We start from the raw sequence: 21,296 nt of genomic DNA on the forward strand, positions 1-21,296 counted from the left end.
AGAAACACTCTTAAGGAAGACATGCAGAACCTTTTTCCTTGATGGTTCCCGGAGTAAAATTTTGAATGCTCCGTCGCAAGACCTCAGATGAGAGAATTCTACCTCTCATGGTTTCAGTTATTCTGCTGCTTCATCTTCACTTTCACAGTTAGCCCATGTCTCCCAATCATCCGAGAACTTCTTAATATCATGTCTCAACTTTTGAGGTCATGGTCTATTCAAAAACATGGAAACTATGTACATACAAAGTTAAGAGAAGACAAACAAATCAAATTCACCTAAATTAATATGGTTCAAGGGGTTGGAGATATAAAATTTAGAAAAACATATAGAAACTTTATAATCTATTCAAAACATAAACATAAATCTTGTACCTGGTTATGTAGCATCTCTGGTTTGTTTGTGAAGACTACACACTCTCATTTCTTACTGTGGTAGAGATACGGATCATGTGCTAGTGTTAGAACATCAGGCCTATCTGCTTGGTTAAATGGTAGACATCAAAATCATATCCTGCAGAAAATGCAACAGTAAGTGACTGTGGAGATATAGTTTAATAATCACCATCTCTCTTCCATGGACTTAACACTCTCAGGCTCAATTTGTCGAACCTAAACTTCTTCAACCTCACAATCCTCCATGTTTCAGGCTCTCGTGCAAGGAACACTCTACTGTACCTCCTTGACCAATCTTCAAAATCCATAGAAAGAAAAACAGAGCAAATCATTTCCTTTGGACTGCACAAAATTCAGACGCGGCGACATTTGAATGTACGCATAACACAAAATTGTAACGAAGCACATAACGTCCTATTCAAATGATTAATCCAATCGGTACTTATTGAAAGAATATACCTTTATATTCTTCTAATTGAATAAGTCTTTTCTGTATCTTCGGTTTCCATGATTCTCTCCCATTTGTTAGGGATTTACTTCAACTGTAATTGGCATATATACGCCCTCCTTTATACGATGTAGATCAAGTGAGAATACAGAAACTTTCATGGTATCAGAGCCATCTCTCTGATCCAATTTTTTCTTTGTTTTCTTTTCTTTTTCGTTCGTTCTTCTCTGCTCTTCTACGTTATCGATGGCTGCCCCAAACGCCCCGACCGAGAGAGCCTATGGAGTAACAAACATAAAAACTCACATTCCTCTGATTTTGGACCTTGATGAACACAATTACGATGCGTGGAAGGAGTTGTTCCTCATGCATTGTCTCACTTTTGATGTTCTCGGTCATCTTGATGGTACAACCACACCAACCGGTGACGATGATGCTGTGTGGCACAAACGGGACGCAATCGTTAAATTATGGTTGTACGGTACCCTAACTAAGCCACTTTTCAAAACCACCTTCAAGAAAGGAGGCTCAGCTCACGATGTATGGACACGGATTGAAAATCAATTCCGTAATAACAAGGAAGCTCGAGTGATGCAACTGGATAATGGTCTTCGCAACAAAGAGATAGGAGATCAATCCATCAACGAGTACTGCCAACAACTCAAATCCATTGCCGATCTGCTGTCAAATCTCGATGCTCCAGTGGAAGAGAAGACACCGGTAATGTACATGTTGAACGGTCTCAATGAGAAATTCGACTATGTACTCAATGTTATCAAACACCAGAAGCCATTTCCCAGCTTTGATGATGCAAAGAATATGTTGGAAATGGAGGAAACCCGATTGAAGAAAGTTACTAAGGTCACGGCGTCTCACACTGATCATGCCTCCTCTACCTCAGCGCTTGTAGCCACAACTACACCAAACACTGCACCGCAACAATCACAGCAATACAACAATCAGAGGCACAACTCAGGCCGTGGCAACAGAAGAGGTAATCGAAACAGAGGACGCTACAACAACAACAACTACCATCAGCGCCCTCCGTACAACAATTGGGGACCTCCACCGTACTGGTACGGTTCCTACAACACCTGGCAGCAGCCTCAGCCCTCACAAGCTCCGTGGCAAGTCCCCCCTAACGCTCAATATGCTACTCGTCCTTATGCAGTTCCGACACAGTCAACACCTACGTCTCAAGCTCACTTAGCCGACGCGAACATGATACCAACTAAGGACTTTGCAGAGGCGTTCAACACCATGACACTGACTGATCCTTCGCATAATGGCTGGTTCATGGACAGTGGTGCCACAGCACATTTAGCTTCCTCGTCAGGTATACTCCACTCTGTTTTTAATAAGAACATCGGAAAGGCTGTTACCGTTGGCAATGGTTCATCGATACCAGTTTCTTCTTCTGGTCACTCTTCCATTCCTTCTCAGTCTCGCTTATTACACTTAAAAAATGTGCTTATTGCTCCAAACATTGTTAAAAATCTTGTCTCCGTTCGTCGTTTCACCACTGATAACTGGTGTTCTGTTGAATTTGACCCTTTTGGATTTTCTGTGAAGGATCTGGAAACGTGGAAACTCTTACTCCGCAGTGACAGTGCAAGTGATCTTTATCCGGTGCCTTCTCATCTCAATAAACCATCGGCACTGGCAGCTATCACCCACGACTCTCCTTCAACTTGGCATAAGCGTCTCATTCATACCAGCAACTCTGCTCTTCATTCTCTTACTTCTTCGGGTTTTATTTCATGTAATAAAGACAACATGCCTTTTTGCAATGCTTGTCAAATTGGGAAACACTTAAAACTTCCATTTCAGAAATCCATCTCTCAAACCAATAAACCATTTGATCTTATTCATACTGATGTGTGGACCTCTCCGGTCAACAGCTTAAGTGGTTGTCGCTATTACGTTTTATTTCTTGATGATTTCTCTCATTACTTATGGGTTTATCCAATTCGCAGGAAGAGCGATGTTTTCTCAAAATTTTTACATTTCTCCGCTTATGTCAAGAACCAGTTCAACACTCACATTAAATCTTTGCAATGTGATAATGGTGGTGAATACGATAATTCTCTTTTTCATACTCACTTTGCTCAAAATGGCATAACTTTCAGGTTTTCTTGTCCTTATACAAGTCAACAAAATGGCAAAGCTGAAAGAATGATCCGAACCATAAACAATGCTATCAGGACTCTCTTGTTCCAATCGCATCTTCCTCCCTCTTACTGGGCTGAAGCTCTACATGTAGCGGCTCATGTCCTCAACATTTTGCCCTCTTCTGCGATTGGTAATATGTCTGTTCATGCACGACCCACGTGAACCACACATGAGTGCCCTTCGCCGTATAATACGCTACATACAAGGTACGAAGTCACACGGTTTGCAAATCTTTAAGTCCTCGCAGCAAACTCTCACCGCTTATTCTGATGCTGATTGGGGAGGTTGCCCTGATACACGTCGCTCCACCTCCGGTTATGCCGAACAAATTAATTTCTTGGTCTTCAAAGCGACAACAGACAGTCTCAAGATCGAGTGCAGAGGTAGAATACAAAGGTATCGCAAATGCGGTTGCAGAAACATATTTCTTACGCAATCTTTTGCTCGAGCTCCATTGTCCTTTACGCACAGCTACTCTGGTCTTTTGTGATAACATCAGCTCAGTATACATGTCTACGAATCCGGTGAAGCACCAACGCACAAAGCATATCGAAATCGATCTTCACTTTGTCAGGGAAAAGGTCGCAATGGGGCAAGTACGAGTCATTCATGTTCCTTCCTCACTTCAGTATGCGGACATCTTTACCAAGGGCTTGCCCACTTCACTCTTCACAGACTTTCGATCCAGCTTGACCGTTCGCTGCGCCAACGATCTCACTGCGGGAGGGTGAAAGAATATACCTTTATATTCTTCTAATTGAATAAGTCTTTTCTGTATCTTCGGTTTCCATGATTCTCTCCCATTTGTTAGGGATTTACTTCAACTGTAATTGGCATATATACGCCCTCCTTTATACGATGTAGATCAAGTGAGAATACAGAAACTTTCACTTATAAACCTCAAAGGAAATGGAAGCTTTGTTTTTCAAATCGCCGGAGATACCTTCGAGTCAAGAAGAAGCATATCGACGCCCATACACTCACCGTCTCTTTTCACATTCATGGAAGGTGGCTTCGAAGTCAGCAAGGAGGAATGATGAGTTCGCCATTCTGCTTCTAAGAACTGAATTAGGAATCGTGCTAGGAGTGGGATAAAAGATTTATGGTCGTTAATGACAATGATAGATTGCATTTCATAACAGTTTCAATTTTCCTTACCGGCGTAAAAATTCCAAACCAAACGACACGAACGGATTGCTCCATATCGATTCTCCATATGAATATCACATGGGTGACGAATCGATGAAACAACATGTATATGGCGGGATCCAATTCAAATGGATCTCCTTTTTGTATGTTTTATTTTACTATTTTCATGCTTCTTTATATGAAATATATAAATTATAACCGATCTTTCTTATCATACCATAAAATAAAGTAATAAAGGCATCAGAAAGTAGCAATGCCAACGCAGAAAGCTCCAAAGCCACAACGTCCCCCTTCTGCATGGCTCCATTTGCTCTAACCTATTAAAAAGTGTTGCGTAGTATCTGATTTTGTTTTATCTTGTTTCATGCTCCAGTTAACTAGGAAACATATCTTATCTCATATACATATATGTGAAAAAATAAAATCAGACTAGAAAAGGAGAAAATAAAAATAAAAAAAGCTTGCTATTTTGCTAACTTGTAGGTAAAAAAGCTTATTGGAGACTAACGTCAATCCGAGTTATCATCTTTCCTTTAAAATAAAAAAAAAACTTTTATGGCATCTCTAATATCAAAACTTTCTAAGTTTAAATTGTGATTTGCATCATCAATTTGAATGAATTCTTAAATTGAGAATTTTTTTTCCTGTGCAACCTTAAATTGAAAATTAAACGTTTCTAGACATTTGAAGAGGATCAACAAAATTGCACTCCGAAGTTGTTTTGCTATTTGAAAATCGAAAACAAAAGTTTAAACACCTAACCAGTTCTTGATATTACTTAACCAGTTATGTCCTTACATGGATTTGGTAGATTGAAACCCTTTATTTATTTATATGTTTATGTTTCCTTTTAACTATATGATTATTTTTTCTCAGAGTACAATAAAGAAAAATAGAGCATATGCTCGATCTTCTCATTGCCTTTAACCCCGAGAAAGTGGCTTAATGACCCATACATGACTCATACTTTACCACAAAGGTCTCAAGACTCAACGATTCAAAGCTTTGTTTCAACTGCCTCTTGTCTCTTTGTCTTTCCCTTTAAATAACCATCTCACCACACAGGTTTCATCACTCACAATCTATCCCTCTCTCTTTCTCTCTCAAGATCAAGATTCAAGATCACTACTCAATCCTCCAAGATGACATTGAGCACAGTCCACCAACAAGTTCTTGCATTCCCTGCAGTCAAGACTGCTCCTGCTGGTTACTTACCTGACCCAGCTTCCATCAACAAGCTCCAAATCCCATCTCCTTTCAAGAAATCTGAACAAAGCAAGAAAAAATCGATTCAGAGAACCAATAGCTTCACGGACGGATCTAGCGACCAGAGCAAGTTAGGACCAAAGCTGACCAAAACAGTAAAGAGAAAGCTATCCCTAGGAGCTAAGATAATTCAAATGGGAGGCTTAGAGAAGATTTACAAGAGGCTCTTTAGAGTCTACGATGAAGAGAAACTCTTCAAAGCCTACCAATGTTACCTATCAACAACCGCAGGTCCCATCGCAGGCTTACTTTTCATCTCATCAAAGAAGATTGCTTTCTGCAGTGAGAGATCTATCAAAGTGGCTTCACCTCAGGGAGATAACATGAGGGTTCACTACAAAGTGTTAATCCCTTTGTGCAAAATCAAGGGAGTGAACCAGAGTATGAACACAAAGAAACCATCTCAGAAGTACATTGAAGTAGTCACGGTCGATGGCTTTGACTTCTGGTTCATGGGATTCATGAGCTACCAGAAAGCATTCAACTGTCTCGAGCAAGCACTTTCTCTCGAGCAATAATAAGCCGAAGGTTGAAGAGGAAATATTTCATTTCTAATTTAATATATTTTTCAATCCAAGAATGTTAATTAGGAAAGAGCCTAGAAAATTCAGACAATATTGTACAAACTTTTTTTTTAAATTAGAGCTTTAATGTTATTGTTATCCGTTGTTGACAAGAGCATGAAACTGAATATATTTACTGATATCATCTGTTTTCCTTAATTCATAATCCCATCATTCATCACAAGATGCGTTGAGTTTCAATGAGAAATTAATACTAGTTAATAGCCGTTCCCATTTCTAATAACCAATGACGTTTTTAGCATGTGAACAAGGCCGAATCTAAGAAATAAAATATATTTTAATTAAATATATAAATAGGATTTTAAAATGGGCAATTCTCAATAGACAATTTTCAAGTTTTGGTCACAAAAATGGGCCATAAGGTGGAAAATGACTAAAATATTTCATTTAATAGGTAAAATGACACTAATACCCTAGATAAAAAAAAATAAAAAAAATGAAAAAACATAAAAAAAAAAAAAAAAAAATTCTTTTTATAGTTTTAGATTATATGTTTTCAAATTCGAACTTTTTTATAAATTGTTTTTTTTTTGAATTTTTTTTTCAAATTTTTTTTTATTTTTTTTTCAAATTTTATTTTTGTAATTCGAAAATACTTTTTGAAACAAATTTTTAAAATTTTTATTTTCAAATTTTTAATATTTATTTTTTATTTTATAAAAATTTAAACCTCAATCTCAAATCTCCACCCCTTAACTCTAAACTCTAAGGTTTGGATTAGTTAACCAGGTATAAATATATATTTACCTCTTTAATAAAACATTTTGGTCATTTTCCTCCTTGTGGTCTATTTTTGTGACCAAAACATTTTTAGTACTATCCTAGAGTATTTCTCTTTTAAAATTTATAGTTTCGGATTTTTTTTCAAAGTTATTAAAACATATATAGATGAAATCATTAACTTAAAAAACTAAATTATTATTTTTTAAAAAATATACTGTTAATACTTCGTTAAACAAGGTTCTGAAATAATTTGAGAAAACACTGTTAATAACTGAATCGATGTCGACATAAGTTCCTGAGTGGCCTAAGATTGCAAAAGTTAACCAACAAGATTGTTACATCAGAAACTCAAACCCCCACCGCCCCCAAGACAGAAAGAAGTCAGAGTGAACGTGCAAGAAAAGATCCAACAATTTTTTTTCTAAGATTCAAAACACTTAGGTTCATCCACGTGGTGAATTGTTAAATTCATGACACTGTTCATAACCAATCAAAGTGCCATGTAGCGGTAGTTAAAAAATAAAATAAAAATAAAAAAATAGCTGAAAAAAAACAACACCGACATTAATTAACGTCGTCTAAACTCTAAAACCATAAATCTAAATCTGAAACACTAAACCATAAATCTCAATCCTAAAATCTGAACCCTAAATCTTAAACCTTAAACCCAAACTCTAAACAATAAACCTTAAATCATAAAATCTAAACCCTAAACCCTAAACTCTAAACCATAAACCATAAAACCTAAAATCTAAATCATAAATCCTAAACTTCTAAACCGTAAACCTTAATCTTATTAACTAGCAGATGGGTTTACGGTTTAGAAGTTTGGGTTTAGGTTTTAGGGTTTAGATTTTAGGATTTAGGGTTTATTGTGTGGAGTTTGGGTTTAGGGTTTAGATTTTAGGATCGAGGTTTATGGGTTAGTGTTTTGGATTTAGGATTTATGGGTTTAGAGTTTAAGTTTTTAGAATTTAGAATTTTGCAGATGGCGCTAATTAATGTAGGTGTTGTTTTTTTCTAGCTATTTAATTTTTTATTTTTATTGTCTTTTTAAACTATTCATACATGGCATTTTGGTTGGTTACGAAGAGTGTGGTGAATGAGAGTGAACCTATGTATTGTTCTTAACTAATTAGTCTGAATTTTTACGGAAACCAAAAAAGGTAATAGATCTTTATTAGGTTAGCATGAAATTACGGAAATAAAGGCATCAGAAATTCACAATGCTAAAGCAGAAAGCTTCCAAAGCCACACAATTACGTCCCCTTCTGCATGATACAATTTGCTCCACAGATTCATAAAGGGTTACATAATTTTGATTTGATATTTTCTTGTTTCAGGCATGTTCCGATTCATCAGGAAACATATCGTATCTTCTATTACTTCGACAAGAATTGACACTTTCCTCTCTCACACGTATTGTCTCTGTTTCTAGACATGCTTTTGATTAATGGTGTACATGAAAGAAGTGTACGTACACATGGATACTATCTTTTTGTTGTCCATTATGTGAAAACATGCACATGTGTGTACTAGATTTGTAATTATGTAGGTGGATCATATGTATCTAACATCATCTAACTATCTAGACATGCTTTTGATTATCATCATGCTGATATTTTCTCTCTTTTTTTTCCCAGTAATTGGCCAGGTTTATTCGAAAAATGAGACGCATGAACTCGTTTTTTCAGTAGAACCATTTGAGTTATTTCATTTTGAGTACGTAAAACATAAACTCGCAGATGAAAGCTAAGTACAATGAGTTCACTCTGTTAATGAGAAGAGTCAATTATATTGATCTAGAGACTAGAGCAACGAAAATCAATTGTATTATTGTTTTATTTTATTTTTGCTAAAAAGGCTGATGTTAACAAACTTGTCGAAACTAGGTTGTTAAATCAAGTATCTATTGGATTTAAACAAAATTTATTGATCGTATTTTATTTTATTTTTTGCTAAATTTATTTTTATTGATCATATACTCATTCAAATTGATTATTGTTTCGCATGTTAAGAATTGCACTATCAAGACTAAAGAAACATATCTCTGGTGAGTGTTTAGTTATGAACTTATGATACGACAAAGGGCATATAGTATATACTTATAGACTTTTTTTTTGTCAACGAATATAGTTATAGACGATGTCAAAAAAAAAACGTATATAGTTATAAAAATAATATAAATTTTGGTTCTGTTAACGTATATTTTGTAATCAAGAAAATCTACGTGGAGATGACAATGCACAAGCGAGAGTGCATGACACATTTACGTGCGGAAAAAAAGCCTGAAATCATCCTCCAATGACCAATATATCTTTCAGGCTAAGGAAAATTGTCTCTCACGTCACTTTTCTTACTTTTTCTAATTTATATACTTTTGTTAATAATGTCAATTGTCAAATTACATCACACACGTCGAAAAATATTAACAACTTCAGGATAATTACATATTTGAATGACCCGTCATGCTCTGTTATGGAACTTCTTTTTCTCTGCACTTTTATCTATTTATATCTTTTCTTTGACCAATCAACCATTTTCCCAGTCCCCACCAAGTTTTACCTGTCGACATACACATTCGATTGGTCGAATACTATAGTCAAAATATCTTATCCGACTAAGAACATGGACCCCGAAAATGATGTTACACTATAAAGCTTAAGATTGAGTACTGGGTTGTGACGGTAGAAACTACAAATAATATGGTTTATATACATATATATAGTTGAAAATTCCCATGCTACAAGATAAATAGGTGATGCTTAAGGTAATGCAGATTAATATCGACTGGTTTTAACTATTCATATATAGAAGAATATCAACGTCGATCATTTGATTTCAATACACTGTATCTGCGGGTTTAAGAGCATGGGCAGCGGTGAACCGCTCATTGGGGTTCAAGAAATTAATTTTTTATTATTATTTTTTTTTTTCGTTTTATTTTAAAAAAAAATTTAAATAAAGTGACCAATAGCGGATCGCCACGGGGTGTGGGGTCCGCTGAACAGTCACGACCCGGGTTCACTCGGGAGAGACGGGACGAACCGAAGTCTTCATTTATGCTTATTTTAATATATTTTTTTCGTAAAACGTGCGACCTCCTCCCCCTTGAACTCCTGATGCGAATGCTCTAAGAGTTGAGCCGATTATACACAACGGAGCAATAATGAGAAAAATAATATTAAGTTTAATCTTAGCATAAGACATCGAATATTATTTAGGGTTTGTTAGAATCGACACTAGCCACAACCCACTCCAAATAAAAATTTATGTTTGCATCTTAGATGTCGTTGTGACATATATTCCTTATCTGAATTTTAATGTCTTAATTACAACTACCGAATCATTCATGTCTTAACAACTAACTAATCATTCACCTTTTCGAAGTTCATGTACCTATTTATAATCATTTATACCTTAATACAGTGTCCACTAAATTTCATCATGCATATTTATAATAATAGATGATTAAACTATATATTCATTAACTATTTATGGTACATAAACCATGTGAATATCACATGGGTGACGAATTGATGAAACATGTATTTTATATAGTGGGATCAAGTTCAAATGGATCTCCTTTTTGTGTTGCTATTTAACTATATTTCATGCTTCTTTATTGCCCTTTATATACTAAACAAGATATGAGTCTGTTGCAACGCAACGGGTTTTGTTTGATGCTTTAATTTAACTATAAAATAATAAATCATTTTATTATAGTATTATGATTGTTTTTTGCATATATTTTCTGAGATTTATTTTATAATTAAAACCTGTTTTCACACATAAGTTCAAGTAAATATTTGTATCTTATAATCATGGTGCATATATGAATTGTTATAAACTTTATACTAAAGATTAGAGAAAATAATATACATAAACAATTTAAACTGAACACAATCCGAAAAAAAAAATGAAAAGTAATAAAAATGGAAGTTATGATTTATTCTAGATATATGTAAATAATTTTATTATAGTTTTATGATTGCTTTTTGCATATGTTGTTTGAGATTTATTTTATAATTAAACCTCATTTTACACATAAGTTTAAGTTAATATTTTTATTTTATAGTCATGGTACATAAATGAATTGTTATAAACTTTATACTTAGGATTAGATAAAATACTATATCTAAACGTTTAAACTGAACACAACCCAAAATAAAAAACTGAATGAAAATTAAAAGAAATGAAACTCAAATACATCAATCGAGTCAATGACAACATTATACATGTTCTTATGTAATAATTTAATGTTTTATTAAATAATTCCTTTAAATTTATTTTGCTAGGATTTTTTTTTTAAAAAGGAAAAAATTATATTTTATAAATCTCATTTTATTTACAATTTAAAAAAAACATTAAATACTCTTTTACAATTTTGTTTAAGATTTTAGAAAAAGAAAATTACTATCATATAACCTATTACAATTATCTTCTCTGTAGAATTTAAGAAAAAATAAATTGCTATGAAATAAATTATTTTTATTTACTAATAAAGAAAATTTACATTTCATATCAATACTAATTTTACACTACTTTTGTTAATGAAATAATTATTTTGTATCATGTTCATCATCAAATACGCTCTTAAAAATATTATCAAATAATATTTTACAATTCTCTTTTGGTTAGGATTCAAATATATGATACAATTGTTTTTTGTTTAGGATTCTTATATAAATAAGAAAAAAACTATCAAATATTCTTGTACAGTTTTTTAGGATTTTAGAAAATGAAATTAATATTACATAATCTTTTACAATTATATTTCTAGGATTTAGAAAAATAAAATTTCTACCAAATAATTAATTCCAGTAAATATTAACTATTTTTAAAAGTTGCCATTTTCAAAATATTTTTTTTCCAATATCACTAATATTGCTTACAAATTTTCCTTTTAACTAAATATTTTTTACTATCATGTTTATCATTAATTTTTATAAGTACAAATTACTATTAAATAAAATTTTACAATTCTCTCTCGTCAGGAATTTTTTAATAAAAAGAAAAAAATTCTTAATTGGTTAAGATTAGAATTTTTTTTTTTTTTTAGAAATCTCTTTTATTTAGGATTTTAGGAAAAGAAGAAGTTATTTTCACATAATCGCAGTTTTTATTGACACATTCACAATCTATTTTTCTAATTGACACATGTCACAATCATATTAGGTAAGATATTTGAAGTTAATTTTGGTTTATATTTTTTTAACACAAAATTATTAATAAGTAAAGTTAGTTAATTATAAGAAAAATAAGATTATTTTTATATATTTATTTTATTTAGACTTTTAAAAAGGAAATTAATTATTCACACATACTCATGTACGATAATAACATCAAAATATAAAATTTTGTTAGCATCACAAGATGTAGTAAGGATAATAAAAAGTTGAGTTGTATCAAGAAATTAAAAGAAAATACCGAGGTAATACTCTTCATGTAAATACTATTGTGTTTTGTAAAAATAATATGTAGAAGTTTAAAACTAAATATATATGTGAAATATTTGTAGCTATTTTTGGTCATACTTTTTTAACATGCAAAATTATCTATTATAATATGAAAGTTAGTTACTTATAAGACAATAATAAGAGTACTTTTAATTTTTTTTTTTAATTAGGCTTTTACAAAAGTAATATTATTTATTTAAAAGTTAGTTTTTATTCATTTTTTTTCATAAATAATTTTTTGTACTTGTAGAATTTTACAATTAGTTTTTGTTTAACATATTTTCTTAAAAGTTAATATTTATCTTTTATAATTCCCTATCTTTAGTATCTATTAAAACAAACATTATAATAAATAATAATAATAAGACTATTAAATAATATTTATAATTAATTTTTAAGAAAAAAAATCGCTTTTTTATTTTAGTATATATATTTTTGATTATGAGAAAGTTTAACACATATCACATTTTCAAATATATAACTAACATTGTCACAATCATGTAAATTAGCAACTTCAAAGAACCAAGTTTTTTATAAAAATACTAACAATAATAATAATAATAATAATAAGACTATTAAATAATATTTATAATTAATTTTTAAGAAAAATAATTTTCATTATTTTAGTATATATATTTTGATTATGAGATATTTTAACACATATCACATTTTTAAATATATAACTCACTTGTGTCACAATCATGTTAATTAACAATTTTGAATAATTAAGCTCAATATAATATTTTATAATTATATTTTCATTAAAATTTTAGAAAAGGAAAATTATATTAAATAAATTGTTTTCAAATATGTTTTTAGGATTTTGAAAAAATAAAATTTCTAAAATAATTACTACTAAATATTTTTAAAAAACTATTTTTACTTAAATAATTTTTAAAAGTAGTTTTTATCAAAATTCGTTTTATTAACTGATTATATATATTTTAAATTATTATATATTTAAACACATGTCACAATATTATAAGAAAAATTGTTATCAAATAGTCTTTTGCAATTGTATTTTGATTAGGATTTTAAAAAAGGAAAATTACTATTAAATAATATTTTAATTACTTTTTAATAAAATTCATTTTTGTTAATATCTTAATATATATATTTTTAATTATGAGATAGATTAACACATGTCACATTCTTAAAATATATAACTGCCATGAGTTGCGATCATGTTAATTAAAAATATTGAAGAACCAAACTTTTAGAAAAAGAAAATTCTATTAAATAAATGGTTTTCAATTTTTTATAGGATTTTGTAAAAATAAATTTCTTAAATAATTACTACTAAATATTAAAAAACAATTACTGTTAAATAATTTTTATAAGTAATTTTTATCAAAATTCGTTTTTATTTTCTTATTATATATATGTTTAATCATTATATATTTAAACACATGTCACAATATTATAAAGAAAATTATTATCAAATAGTTTTTTGCAATTATCTTTTGATTAGGATTTAAAAAAAGAAAAATTACTATTAAATAATATTTTAATTACTTTTTATTAAAACTTGTTTTTGTTAATATCTTAGTATATATATTTTTAATTATGAAATAGATTAACACATGTCACAATCTTAAAATATATAATTGTATGTGCCGCGAAATAATTTTTATAAGTAATTTTTATCAAAATTCGTTTTCATTTTCTAATTATATATATGTTTAATCATTATATATTTAAACACATGTCACAATATTATAAGGAAAATTATTATCAAATAGTTTTTTGCAATTATCTTTTGATTAAGATTTAAAAAAAGGAAAATTACTATTAAATAATATTTTAATTACTTTTTAATAAAACTTGTTTTTGTTAATATCTTAGTATATATATTTTTAATTATGAAATAGATTAACACATGTCACATCTTAAAACATATAATTGTATGTGCCGCGATCATGTTAATTAGCAACTTTGAAGAACTAAGCTTTATATAATAAGATACTCGATAAATAAACTATAACCGATCTTTCTTATCATATCTTGATTTTAAAGTAATAAAAGCATCATAATTCAGAAAGTACCAATGCCAACGCAGAAAGCTCCAAAGCCACGACGTCCTGCATGGCTCCATTTGCTCTTGCCTATTTTAAAAGTTTTACGTCATACCTGATTTTCTTTTATTTTATTTTATCTTGTTTCATGTTCCAGTTAACTAGAAAACATATCTTATTATACATATATAGATATATGTGAAAAAAATAAAAGCAGACTAGAAAAGGAGAAAAGAAAAGTAAAAAAGTTGCTATTTTGCCAACTTGTAGGTAAAAAAAGCTTATTGGACTAACGTCAATCCGAGTTATCATCGATCTTTCTTTTCTTTTTAAACTTGTGGGCGCGCATATCTAATATAAAAAGTTTGAATTGTGATTTAATATTGTAAGGATAATCAATTTAAATGAAATCATAAATAGAAAAGGGGTAGGATTCGTTTTAAGATGATCCATAAAATTGCACTCCTAAGTTACTTTTTATTTGGAATAAGAAACCTATAACACTCCACCAGTTCTTGAGATTTACTTTACCAGTTGAATCCTTACATGGGTTTGGTAGTTTTAAAACAATTTTTTTATGTCTCTTTAACACTATGATTATTTTTTTCTCAAAAATAATAAAGAAAATTAGAGCATATGCTTGATCTTCTTATTGCCTTTAACTCCAAGAAAGTGGCTTTATGTGTGTCTTGATGACCCATACATGACTCATCCTTTACAACAAAGGTCTAGAGTCTCAACGATTCAGAGCTTTGTTTTAACTGCTCCTTGTCTCTTGTCTCTTGTCTTTCCCTTTAAATATCCCTCCCACCACACAGTTTCATCATCACCATCACCCTCAATCTCTCTCTCTCTCTCTCTCTCTCTCTCTCTCTCTCTCTCTCTCTCTCTCTCTCTCTCTCAAGATCAAGATTTTAGATCATTACTCAGTCCTCCAAGATCATGACAATGAGCAGAGTCCACCAACAAGTTCTTGCATTCCCAGCAGTCAAGACTTCTCCGGCAGGTTACTTGCCTGATCCAGCTTCCATCAACAAGTTCCAAATCCCATCTCCATCCAAGAAACCTGAACAAAGTAAGGGAAAATCGTTTCTGCGAACTAATAGCTTTACTAACGGAGCTAGCGAGCAGAGCAAGTTAGCACCAAAGCTGACCGAAACAGTCAAGAGAAAGCTATCTCTAGGAGCTAAGATAATTCAAATGGGAGGCTTAGAGAAGATTTACAAGAGGCTCTTTAGAGTCTACGATGAAGAGAAACTCTTCAAAGCCTACCAATGTTACCTATCAACAACAGAAGGTCCCATTGCAGGCTTACTTTTCATCTCATCAAAGAAGATTGCTTTCTGCAGTGAGAGATCTATCAAAGTGGCTTCACCTCAGGGAGATAACATGAGGGTTCACTACAAAGTGTCAATCCCTCTGTGCAAGATCAAAGGAGTGAACCAGAGTATGAACATAAAGAAGCCATCTCAGAAGTACATTGAAGTAGTCACGGTCGATAACTTTGACTTCTGGTTCATGGGCTTCATGAGCTACCAGAAAGCGTTCAACTGTCTCGAGCAAGCACTTTCTCTCGAGCAATAACAAGCCGAAGGTTGAAAAGGAAATATTTCATTTCTAATTTAACCTATTTTTCATTCCAAGAATGTTAATTAGGATAGATCCTAGAAAATTCAGACAATATTGTACAAACTCTTTAATCCTTTTGTTATTTATATCCTCCATTGTTGACAAGAGCAAGATTGAATATATTTACTTGCATCATCTATTTTCCTTAATCCACAATGATGCGTTGAGCTCCAATGTGAAATCAATATTTAATAGCCATTCCCATTCCTAATAATCAATGACGTTTTTAACATGTATAATTACTAATTAGAGTGGTCGAACAAATTAAACTCGAGTCTAAAAATTTAAATAAAAAATAAATGTATAAATTAAGATTTTAAAATTCTAGATATATTTCTAAGTTTTGGACAGACATTTTTTTTTAAAACGGTAAACATATATATATGAAATTATTAACTTTAAAAACTACATCATTGTTTGTTTAAATTATATATACAGTTAATTTTTTTTTTTTTTGAATACGGTTCAGAAATAATTTGAGTAAGATTCCAAAAGTTAACGAACAAGATTGTTCCATATGAAACTCAAAGCTTCTATACCTTCATGACAAGAAAGTTCTATTTGACCCCCCAAAAAGAAAGAAGTCAGAGTGAACGTGCAAGAAAAGATTCAACAAAAAGTTATACTTGTTAGTTAAATAATTAGTCTAAATAGTATTTACGGAAACCAAAAATGGTAACAAATTTTTATTAAGTTAGTATGAAATTAAAGAAATGAAGGCATCAGAAGGTCCCAATGCCAACGCAGAAAGCTTCCAAAGCCCCACACGACGTCCCCTTCTGCATGACTCAGTTTGCTCGACAGATTCATAAACCGTTACGTACTATATGATTTGATATTTTCTTGTTTCATGCATGTTCTTAAATCAGGAAACAAATCGTATCTTCTATACGTATTTAGATATCTTTTCAAAAATTAAAACTTATTGACCGGGTGATTGTGGTCGAGTGGTAAGGAGACGAGACGGAAACGCCAACACGTTTCAGGTTCGATCCACCTGCTTGTGGATTAGTCTGGGTCTCTCCTTGGGCCTGAGATACCTCAGGTTAATCAAAAAAAAAAAAAAAAAATTAGGGTAAAAAGCAGTGATATTTTGAGCTTGATGTTTGGCCAACTTGTAGGTAATAATAAAAAAAGCTTGTCGGAGTCTAACGTCATACCGTGTTATCTTTCTTTCTCTTTAACTTTGTTTTTGTTCTTTTTTCTTTTGGATCTCTAATTTTAATATTATTTTTACGTATAACTTTAACCTGTGATTTTGTTATATAAAACGATCAATCAATTTGTAAATAACATTAACAACTACAAAATTTTAAGAGAAATGATTGAAATTACTTTACAAATTGTTTTAAGAAGATCCATAGAGGAGCTCTTTTGCACAGCTGAACTGTTTTCGAAATTTGGAAAAGCGAACTCAAACAAAAATACTAACACATTTAATCAGTTATTGAACTAAAATATATTGTAAAACCTTGATTTACGTATGTCTTGCAAAAAAAGGCAAAACAGAGCATATGCTTGATCTTCTTCTCATTCATTGCTTTTAACATCAAAGAAAGTAGCTTTATCTGTGCGACTTGATGACCCCATCCATGACTCACCCCATTACCACGAGAGCAGTGCGAACACTTATAGCTAACATAGAAGCAGTTAGAATAAAATGCCCAACATTTTAAATTACAATAACAAAATACTATTGTTACATAGCAATTTTTTTTTATAAAAAACATCAAAAAAAAATTATTCATTATAAAGTTCTAAATATAAATTTTGCTTTTTTCAAATTAATAATAAAAGTTTCTAATGTTTTGAATCATTTTTCAATGCACAAATTAACCAATATTACTTAACCTTTTCTGAATCTTAATTTTTCTAAGATTAACTATTTTGTTGTCTATTTTTATTTGGTTATTTTACTATTTAAACTACCATAATATCATTAGGTAGCTACCCATTAGACCATTATAACGATAACAATCAACATCTATGATTCTCTTCATCTAGTCTATATTAAGGTTACCCAAATTACTGACCATATATATACATTCTATTATGTAGGATTAAAGAAATATAATTAATAAAAGATGATTTAATCAAAATAATAACTAATGAAAGATGAAAAATGCCCTGGTGTCATATTAAAAACTAAGAAAAGATGGTCTATTAGTTTTTTTAAAAACTGCTGCCCTAAGCGAAAGCTTCATTTTTTACAATGGAAGCACGGCCGTGATTACCACAAAGCTCCTCAAGTCACAACGATATGTTGTTTTAACTGCCACCTCTTTGTCTTTCCCTTTAAATAACCTTCACACCACACAGGTTTCATCATCACCATCTCTCACAATCTATCTCAAGATTATTATTCAAGATCACTACTCAAAACTCAATCCTCCAAGATGACAATGAGCAGAGTCCACCAACAAGTTAGTGCATTCCCTGCAGTCAACACTACTCTGGCAGGTTACTTGCCTGATCCAGCATCCATCAACAAGCTCCAAATCCCATCTCCTTCCAAGAAGTCTGAACAAAGCAAGAAAGAATCGATTCTTCGAACCAACAGCTTCACAAACGGAGCTAGAGATCAAAGCAAGCTAGGACCAAAGCTAACTGAAACAGTCAAGAGAAAGCTATCTCTAGGAGCTAAGATCATTCAAATGGGAGGCTTAGAGAAGATCTACAAGCGGCTCTTTAGAGTCTACGATGAAGAGAAACTCTTCAAGGCCTACCAATGCTACCTATCAACAACCGCAGTTCCCATCGCAGGCTTACTCTTCATCTCATCAAAGAAGATTGCTTTCTGCAGTGAGAGATCAATCAAAGTGGCTTCTCCTCAGGGAGATCTCACAAGGGTTCACTACAAAGTGTCAATCCCTTTGTGCAAAATCAAGAGAGTGAACCAGAGTATGAACATAAAGAAACCATCTCAGAAGTACCTTGAAGTAGTCACGGTCGATGGCTTTGACTTCTGGTTCATGGGGTTCATGAGCTACCAGAAAGCTTTCAACTGTCTCGAACAAGCACTAAACAATAATTAGGAGAGAGTCTTAGAAAGAGACAGACATGATATTGTACAAACACATTGTTTTCCAGTGATGAATATATTTAGCTGATCCAAATCAAAGAAGCTTCATTGATCACAACAAAAGCTTTAGGACAAACACACACACTTTGCTCCATTGTATTACATTAGAGAATCAGATTCTTCCAAATATCAGATCCAACGAAAAATACACACACACTTACTGGATAATAATCAAGGGAGCCGTCACAACCAATTATACAATGCACAATAATGTACAAAATCTTCAGAGAAGGACTCACTGATGAACCATAAGCCATGAGTCCACTCATACACGTGACACAGAGAGAGAGAGAAAGAGAGAGAGAATAGAGTGAGATCACAGAGGGTTTAGGGCACACCACAGACAATCTTCCCAACAGCAACAATCATCAAAGCAGAACATCTGGCTCGGTTAAACTTCCCGAAAAGTTAACTTTACAACACGCAGGGAACTCGAGACCAGCTTCACTGCATCTCACTTCCGTCACATGCGGAAGAGACCTCACATCCAAATACTCCAGAGAGCTGCATTTCTCCAAAAGCTTGCCTATCCCCGCAACTGTGATCTTAGGACAGTTGCTCACCTTCAAAACCTTCAACCCCAAAACATCTTCGCTCCCCAAACCCTGGAAAGCATTGTCAGTCACCTCTTCGCAGCAACCGATATCAAGAGCCTCCAAGCTCTTGCACTGCTTCAGGACGCAGGTAAGTGAAGAGTCGGTTACATTCAAGCACCAGTCCATCCTCAGGTTCTTGAGCCCGTCTCTGCAAGAATCCGCCAGCAATACGATCGACTCATCAGAGATGTCTCTGCATCCACCGATGATCAGAGTCTCCAGATTCTTGCAGAACTGAGACAGGGAGGATACAGACTCGTCCCCAACTTTGTAACAGTCCAGCAACTTGAGCGTCTTGAGCGAAGAAGCACAAGCTTTGGCCACAGAGGAAACTCCAGCGTCTCCCACGTTGCTGCATTTGTTGATATCCAAAGCTTTAATCTTTCTGCATCCTTTCACAAGATCAGCAAGGCCTGAATCGGTTATGTTGGTGCAGCCTTGGAGCCCGAGAGCTTCCAGGTCGCGGCATCTCTGAGAAAGTGATTTCAGTGTTTCGTCGGTGATGAAGCGACATCCAGCTAGATGCAATGCTCTCAGATCATGGCAGCCTTCTGCAACGGCTGAGAGTCCTTTGTCTGAGAGCTTTCTGCAGTATGATACATCAAGAAACTGCAGAAGAGAGAGACATCGCCCAATTGAGGCTAAACCAGTATCTGTAATACCTGTTCACAGTAGTCAAAATCATTACACAATATTCACAACAACCCAAAGGATACAAACAGAAACATATCCCTCCAAAGTATTGGTTTCACCAACACATAAGCCATCCACTTGGCAAAGAAACAGGCTTATACAGACACCAGGAAGTTCAGACAGAACATCCATACCATCAATACACAAAGAGAAGCAATCATAGAGATGTTAATAAAACAAAATCATAGTTCCCCTTTTGATGAATCATCAGAGAACAAATCTAACACCTATACTGTCTTAAAAATTCTTCCTTTTTAATCAGATATGAAACACAAATAGATAAAGAGGAAGACTTTTAATTGTTTTCCAAATCAAGTACCTTTACAGGTATGCAGATTCAAGACTCTGAGGCACTTGAATCCCTCGGCGATGACAGCGAGATCAGAGTCAGTGACGCCTGGATAAAACGACCTCGAGACTGACTGAGACAAGTCCAGCTCCACGATCCGAGTGAACCTGGATGCGAGGCGTCCGAGCATGTGCGGACCAGCACGCGCCGCCAGCTTCTTCCGGTCGGTGCTCTGCAGATACAGCCACCGCTTGCAGACGAGACCGAACACTTCCTTGTCCTTTTCCGTGTCTAGCCTCGACAGTATCCACCTCAGCTCGTCGTCGGTCAAAGCATCGTTAACGCAGACCGAGGCCATGTCCAGAGAGAGAGAGGATTAGGCCTAATCTTAATCTAAACCTCTCTTTCTCAGCTGATGTCTTCCTCTTCTCTCTTGCTGTTAAAAGGGGGTGTTGTTAGATTAGATGAGACTTACTTACGGATCCTGTGGTACAAGGAAAGGCAATAAAGACTCTGATGTGAAGATGACGCAAAGATCCTCCTCATCTCTCCATGTTCGGGTGGATGGGGGCAATTCAGGAATTTTAGTAACAAAGGAGATGCGTCTTATCATTGAGCACTTCCAATGGCGGTCTCCTTTGTTTTTTGTTTGGTCTCTAACAGACACTCAACCAATGAAAGTCAACCAATTGAGAGATTGAGAGAAGACATGTGTTGCTGTCTTTCTTCCTTTACTTTAGTTGCTTGTCTTCTTCCACTTTTCTGGCTTTCAGATATACAAAATCAATATTAAAAA

General features: G+C 33.1%; 4 protein-coding genes across 4 annotated transcripts; 3 read left to right on the forward strand and 1 right to left on the reverse strand.

Annotated features, from left to right (window-relative positions):
* Nucleotides 1–3,248: 3,248 nt before the first annotated feature.
* Nucleotides 3,249–6,159, forward strand: LOC106444265 (putative GEM-like protein 8). Its single transcript, XM_048761994.1, has one exon. It carries the CDS (start codon nt 5,307–5,309, stop codon nt 5,946–5,948), a length of 642 nt encoding a protein of 213 aa, XP_048617951.1. The 5' UTR covers nt 3,249–5,306; the 3' UTR covers nt 5,949–6,159.
* Nucleotides 6,160–14,490: 8,331 nt separating this feature from the next.
* LOC106444266 (putative GEM-like protein 8) lies at nt 14,491–15,975 on the forward strand. Its single transcript, XM_013885758.3, has one exon. The coding sequence runs from the start codon at nt 15,154–15,156 to the stop codon at nt 15,793–15,795; it is 642 nt and encodes a 213-aa protein (XP_013741212.1). The 5' UTR covers nt 14,491–15,153; the 3' UTR covers nt 15,796–15,975.
* A 1,037-nt stretch (nt 15,976–17,012) lies between these two features.
* LOC106439885 (GEM-like protein 7) lies at nt 17,013–18,875 on the forward strand. The gene has a single exon (XM_013881425.3). The coding sequence runs from the start codon at nt 18,237–18,239 to the stop codon at nt 18,873–18,875; it is 639 nt and encodes a 212-aa protein (XP_013736879.1). The 5' UTR covers nt 17,013–18,236.
* Nucleotides 18,876–18,947: 72 nt separating this feature from the next.
* LOC106439884 (F-box/LRR-repeat protein 4) lies at nt 18,948–21,246 on the reverse strand. Its single transcript, XM_013881424.3, has 2 exons — nt 20,531–21,246; nt 18,948–20,180 (listed from the first exon to the last, which is right to left on the reverse strand). The coding sequence occupies exons 1-2, from the start codon at nt 20,856–20,858 to the stop codon at nt 19,291–19,293; spliced, it is 1,218 nt and encodes a 405-aa protein (XP_013736878.1). The 5' UTR covers nt 20,859–21,246; the 3' UTR covers nt 18,948–19,290.
* Between the last annotated feature and the right edge of the window lie 50 nt (nt 21,247–21,296).

Source organism: Brassica napus, chromosome C7, assembly GCF_020379485.1.
Source record: "Brassica napus cultivar Da-Ae chromosome C7, Da-Ae, whole genome shotgun sequence".
Classification (NCBI taxonomy): domain Eukaryota; kingdom Viridiplantae; phylum Streptophyta; class Magnoliopsida; order Brassicales; family Brassicaceae; genus Brassica; species Brassica napus.

Excerpts from the sequence above, each read along its gene's own strand:
- LOC106444266 (XM_013885758.3), top strand. The coding sequence starts at position 15,154 with ATGACAATGAGCAGAGTCCACCAACAAGTTCTTGCATTCCCAGCAGTC.
- LOC106439885 (XM_013881425.3), top strand. The coding sequence starts at position 18,237 with ATGACAATGAGCAGAGTCCACCAACAAGTTAGTGCATTCCCTGCAGTC.
- LOC106444265 (XM_048761994.1), top strand. The coding sequence starts at position 5,307 with ATGACATTGAGCACAGTCCACCAACAAGTTCTTGCATTCCCTGCAGTC.
- LOC106439884 (XM_013881424.3), bottom strand. The coding sequence starts at position 20,858 with ATGGCCTCGGTCTGCGTTAACGATGCTTTGACCGACGACGAGCTGAGG. Across the intron at positions 20,181-20,530 it reads GAATCTGCATACCTGTAAAG|GTATTACAGATACTGGTTTA; the intron begins GTACTTGATTTG and ends TACTGTGAACAG.